The 6148-nt window shown below is 29.6% G+C and overlaps 1 protein-coding gene across 1 annotated transcript; it reads left to right on the top strand.

Moving 5' to 3' along the window:
• The first annotated feature begins 577 nt into the window (after nt 1–577).
• LOC139841497 (70 kDa peptidyl-prolyl isomerase-like) lies at nt 578–4930 on the top strand. Its single transcript, XM_071831713.1, has 11 exons — nt 578–641; nt 917–936; nt 1149–1622; nt 2064–2171; nt 2256–2301; nt 2663–2698; nt 3021–3263; nt 3344–3454; nt 3816–4194; nt 4423–4488; nt 4594–4930. Exons 1-4 carry the CDS (start codon nt 578–580, stop codon nt 2106–2108), a joined length of 603 nt encoding a protein of 200 aa, XP_071687814.1. The 3' UTR covers nt 2109–2171; nt 2256–2301; nt 2663–2698; nt 3021–3263; nt 3344–3454; nt 3816–4194; nt 4423–4488; nt 4594–4930.
• Nucleotides 4931–6148: the final 1218 nt, after the last annotated feature.

The raw sequence follows: 6148 nt of genomic DNA, 5'->3' as shown, positions 1-6148 counted from the left end.
GCTGGTGACAATTTTTTTTTTAAAAGCACTTTTGAGGTAGTTTTTCAATACCATTATTATTATTATTATTATTATTATTATTATTATTATTATTATTATTATTATTATTATTATTATGAATGTTGTTATCATCAACAAAACTAATTTTATTATTATTATCATCATTGTTATTATTATTATTACTACTTATTCGTATTATGGTATTATTAATTATTATCAATGAAATGGTCATTAAAATTATACATCTACTAATAACAGCCGAAATCCTTGCAATCCCATTGGTTAACGTCAGTCTTTTTACCTGCTCACGATTTCTAATAACAGCCGAAATCCTTGCAATCCCATTGATCCACGTCAGCCTTTTTTACTGCTCACGAGCCTTCCCATTGGTCCACGTGTGCAGGTTAAAAAAAAAAAGGGGAAGCACACGTTTCCTACCATACCTTCCACCCGTACTTTCCACCTTACCTCACCCATCTCTTCTACCTTTCCTTCTTTCTTCTTCTCTATCAAATCCACACTCCAATTAGATCTGTAAAATTGGAGTGTAAGGCGACAGAAGGTCGGATTCAACCGAATGACTACAAATTCAGTTATTCTTTGTACACAATCGTTGTTAGCTGTAACCACCACCACTTCTGGTCCAAAAATTGTATTAGAACGATTGAAGATCTGGGTCGAAAATTGGGGCTTCCCCCTGATTCGAATTTCTTTAACCGAAATCATCAATCAATCATCAACCTGAACGCTCGACAGAAACATAAGAAGATCCACTATATATTCGAGAACAATGGTCTTAACTTCGTTCACCAGGTTTGAATTTCATGATCTTTTGCACTGATTTTGGTTTATTTTAATTAAAAGTATATATATTTTTATTGTTAATTTTTCCATCGAAGTTCTTCAATCCTTTTAGGGTTCCGTATTCTACATCAGGTATGTTAATTTTGTCTTTTTATTTAATACGAAATTGAAATTAGGTCTCATAGATTAGGATAATGATATTGATTTAATAGTTACTCTTTTAAGGTCCGTTTAATATATGGTATCTTATGTTAATGTTATAAAAACAACCCATGTTACCACATTTATTTGAAGGTATGTTTAAATAAACGATATCTTATATTGTGTATATCTTTCTGTAATAGGCAGTTGATTATCTTAATGAAGAAGGGAAAATTGATGATGATGATGATGATAAAAATTTTGTCAAAAGAGTTTCATGTTGGGTAAATGGTGCAGCTTGTAGCCTCAAACTTAATGACTGCAAGGAAGTAATCAAACTATGTTTATTGGTAATAAAATCTAATTTACAATTAATGACTGCAAGGAAGCAATCAAACTATGAATATTACAATGTGAAAGCTTTGTACAGACGAGCTCAAGCTTATATGGAAAGTTCTGAAAAAGGCCTTGGAGGCCGATACACGGAACAGATAAATATTCACGTTTTAATCTCTATATTTTTTTTTTGGTTTCTAAATTTTGTCTTATTTTACAGGGAGATAAAAGTGTTTCAAAAAACATTAAGGCAACTTCAAGCTGAGAGTAATGAAAGAGATGCAAAGCTCTATACTAATATGTTTACACGAATGGCTAAAGATTGTTCCATCGGGACAAAGGTCAGTACTTGAAGTTTGCTTATATGCCATGTTGCCGATTATCAATATAAACAACTTTATTTCACCTAAGCATTTTACTGCATGTGGCAACATGTGTGGGTTCGGTGATTGTCAAAATGTAAAATTTGACCCATATAACTCTCACGATCTGGGTTATGTTATAACTCCCCATCGATCGAATGGGCTAAAGGGGTTTGAAAGTTATCTAACATCTATTCAAAAGTTCAAATGCATAAAAACCATATAATTTTCTATATGGAAAGTAAGTTTTCATTTAGAATTGAAATTTACTCGCAGTAAAAATTTATCCATCTGAACTTATTTTGACCAGTTACCGAACCGCTTGACCTGCCCATTTTGACACAGAGTACATCCGTTTGTATTACCTTGCCATAACAGATTTCACATATTCACTTATATTCGATGGGTGTGATGTAATAGAAACCGAAACTAGAGAACACAGACAAGGATAAAAAAAGATGGTGATATGGCTTCTCAACCACCTACGCTTCAAACCCTAAATTGCAATTGAGAGTGCAGATGTTTACGGTGATGTTATCAAATTGATACTCTAATCAGATGTATTTACACACCAAATATATATTTATTTCTCCATGCTTTGGTTGTTTTTAGGTTTTTGATCCCAACCACTACAGCATGTTTTTGATTACTTCCAGGTTTGTGTTCGATTTTATTTTCTCCAGGTCTGCCTTCGATTTTCATTCTCAGCACCCTGATTATATATTTAAAGTGTAGGTTGGTTTATAGGAAATATCAATCTATTCAAATGGTACTAAACTAAGATTTTATTGATATGTCAGCCATTAATTTCCAATAATTTGCATATCTTTGTTAACAATATATGGTTTGTCTTAAGTAGGTTTTTTGTTCTGTAGGTTATAATTTGGTCATCAATTGTGTGTGTTTTAGGTTTTGTTTTTATAAACGTTTGGTATTCGATTCAAACATTACTCAAAGGTTTGTTTATTTTTTTTAATTTTATCTTCGATTGATTTTTTCATCTTCGCAGGTATGTGACTATGTGAGTGAGAGATAGCAATCGATGACTCTAAGAGGTTAGGTTTCTTTTTTATGGTTGTTACTTCCGATTAACTTATTATTTGAAGCTAAATTTTTCTAGTGCCCGTGATATTTAACTCGGATGACCTAACTACTTATTATTTGAAGCTCATTGATTTATTTGATACTTGGTGATAATTTGTTAAACAAAGCGTGATATCTAACTGTGAGGTAACTACTTATTATCTAACATGGTTTTGACAATTTACTTCATATATATTATTATATGAAGTTTGCATATTTTTTTCAGTTCTATTTGCTGTTACTTTTTATAGTTTTTATAAAATTATTAGTTAGTTTATATTTGTGTTGTAACAGGTGTGCAAAGGAAGTGAACTTTGGAATTTTGTAGCATGTATTTTTGTGTGCGAAAGCTGTTTTGTTACCAGCGTTTTAAAAGAAGTGTGCTTGCATCTTGGCATAGCAATTTGTAGATTGCAGCCATGGCGAAGCGTTTTTTGGGTGTAGTAGCAGATTCACAGTTTCATGTTCTTGCTGTTGATGATTGCATTGTTGATAGAAAATTGATTGAAAGATTGCTCAAAATCTCATCTTTTCAAGGTAATTCACAAGCTTTTTTTATATTTTTATTCAAAATAGTTGTGGGTTCGAGTCTCATCAATACGTCTATGAAATTGCAGTTACTACTGTTGATTCTGGAAGTAAAGCTTTAGAATTTTTGGGACTACATGAAGATGAAGAAATGAAAGCAAATCAAACATTTGTTTCCCCAAAATGTTAATACTAATCAGGTAATATACATGAATTGAAAATGACTTTTATGGTGGATTAAATTATAGGTTTATTTAATTTGAGTGACTGATAATGAGAATTATTTTCCTTTTAGGTTTATGTTTTTTGTTTAACATGTTGTTTTCTTTTTATATATTGTTGTTACATTTATATATTTCAGAATATTTAAGTTAATTTGTGGTGTTTTGGTTACCTGGAAACACGCAACAGCCATGGTTACCTGATTGCTTCTTATTATTATTGTGTTGTCTTTGCTTCAGTGTTGTTGTCGTTGTCTGTAGCTTCGGTTACATTGTATGTAAAAATAAAAAAGGCGATGATGGTTTTGTGTTTTACTGATTGCGGATGTTGTTTTTGTAGGTTTATTCGTTACTAAGGTTTTGGTTATACGTATCAGTTGTTACCACAGTGATTTTGTTCACAGCCAGCAGTTAGTCCGTCTAAATTTTCTCTTCAAATGCTATATTTCTTTGGTTTCCGTTTTGGTGGTTATCAATTATGTTAATGGTTTTGTACGTATAAGCCCTTTGTTTATGTGTATTGCGGATTTTTACAGTAGTTGGTGAGTTTGATCATTGTCGCTCATAGTGTTTTGCCTGCATTTTCTTAAGGCGTTCATCAAAAAGAATTCGCAAATGTGTAGGCAGCCAAAATTGGGTTTGAAAGGTACAATCGTTCATCAAAAAGAATCTGCGAGTGTGTAGGCAGCTAATAGTATTTGATGCGTTTTGTTAACCGGGTATCTTTCAATTTTTTTATCATGTTGTTTTTTAAGAATAGGTTTTCATGTGGTTTCTTGATGTTTTCTTCTTAGTTACTATGTGATGTTTATTTTGTAGATTTTTTTTCTTGCCACGTTTCCCAATTATCATTAGTTTTGCTATGGCTCATATAGACATGATTTTCATAGTAAGTTGAAATATTTGTAGTTCCTTTTGATGTTTAATCATGTTTCTATTTCTTTCAGTCTGATGGTGAATTTTGTCCTTCCTCTTCACATTTACTGAATAAAAAAGGACAAACACTACCATAGGTGAATCTTCACATGGTATCATTTTATCATTATTGTACTATTGTGAAAACGAAAGAGTTGAACCATTCTTTGATTACTTGACCCATTCCAACTTATTATTCACAGGTTTCAATGAAAAAGGTATCTACATGTCCCTTATGCAAGGCGAGTTTTTATAGCATACAAAAGATGGAAGAGGCTGCATCTTCCGATCAGAAAATATACTCTAAAACAGTTCTTAACAACCCTTTTGCCATTGATGTATGCGTTCTACCATACGTCGAATCATATACACATGAGTTTATGGTAACCTTTCTTTTTATTACATTCATTTGGTATTGAATTGTAAACCATGTTCATGATATAATTTGGGTAAATTTGCTTATGATATGGCTGTAATTGTTTTTGGTTGTAGTTTGTATGTTATTTTGTGATATGGCTGTCAACAAATGATTGTCGTTTATGGAGGCTATAATTGTTTTTGGTTGTAGTTTGTATGCTCCAAAAACATGAAGTAAAATGTGCCGTTTAAATCGACAGCTTGCGTTAAAATCGCATAAATCTTAGAGCAGCAACGCCCGAACCCAACTCTTGTTATTATCATTAACATAGTTTATATTATTATCATTATTAATATTATTAGTATTATTATTATTATTATTATTATTATTATTATTATTATTATTATTATTATTATTATTATTATTATTATTATTATTATTATTATTATTATTATTGTTATTAATTATTAATTATTATGATTAAGTTTATGGACATGTTAATTATTGTTACTACTAACATTAAACTTATGAATATTATTATCATTAATACAAATAATATTATTATTATCATTATTATTAGGACTAGTATTTGCATTAAACATTATTTGTATTATTATTATTTTTAAAGATTAATATGAAGATATTAGAAGGGGGATGATTCTCACACACTGTTTTTTGATCCTCACACACCCTTTTACCCTATTATTAGGGAGGAGTTCAAGTAAATTGGTGTGTGAGGATCAAAAACAGTGTGAGAGAATCATCCCCATATTAGAATAGTAGAAAAAGTGTTATGAAATAAAAATATTATAATCAAGTATAATATAATTAAGATCATGATTAAAAAGTGTTGTTATAAACGTAAATTCAAAACTTCGAATATGAAAATAATATTTTGCTATAAATAATATTAGGTAATATGTATAATTTATGGATTTAAAAGCTATAGATAAAATTATGATTTATGTAAGCTATTAATTATTATTATCATTATCATCAATATTATTACTAACACTACCGTTAATAATAATTAGTATTATCATTCTTATTATCATTTTTATTATTACTAGTATCATCAGTATTATTAAAATAACTATTAATTACGTAAAACCATATCTAATATATATAACCTAACACTATTATTATATTAATTAATTATTTAAAATATATAAAATAAATATTTTAAGTTATTAATGGAACACATAATTTATTAAAATAACAGTTATATTACTAATAATAATATATATTTGTTCAATTACAAATACGTGTATTAATATATGCACAAATGATATAGGTTCGTGAATCCAAGGCCAACCCTACACTTGTTCAATGTCGTCATATGTATTTTTACTACAAAATACAGTATTGTGAGTTTCATTACTCCCTTTTTAAATGCTTTT

This window comes from Rutidosis leptorrhynchoides, chromosome 4 (assembly GCF_046630445.1).
Source record: "Rutidosis leptorrhynchoides isolate AG116_Rl617_1_P2 chromosome 4, CSIRO_AGI_Rlap_v1, whole genome shotgun sequence".
Lineage (NCBI taxonomy): Eukaryota > Viridiplantae > Streptophyta > Magnoliopsida > Asterales > Asteraceae > Rutidosis > Rutidosis leptorrhynchoides.
The sequence above is the reverse complement of the archived record's forward strand: the minus strand, read 5'-3'. Positions and strand labels throughout refer to the sequence as shown.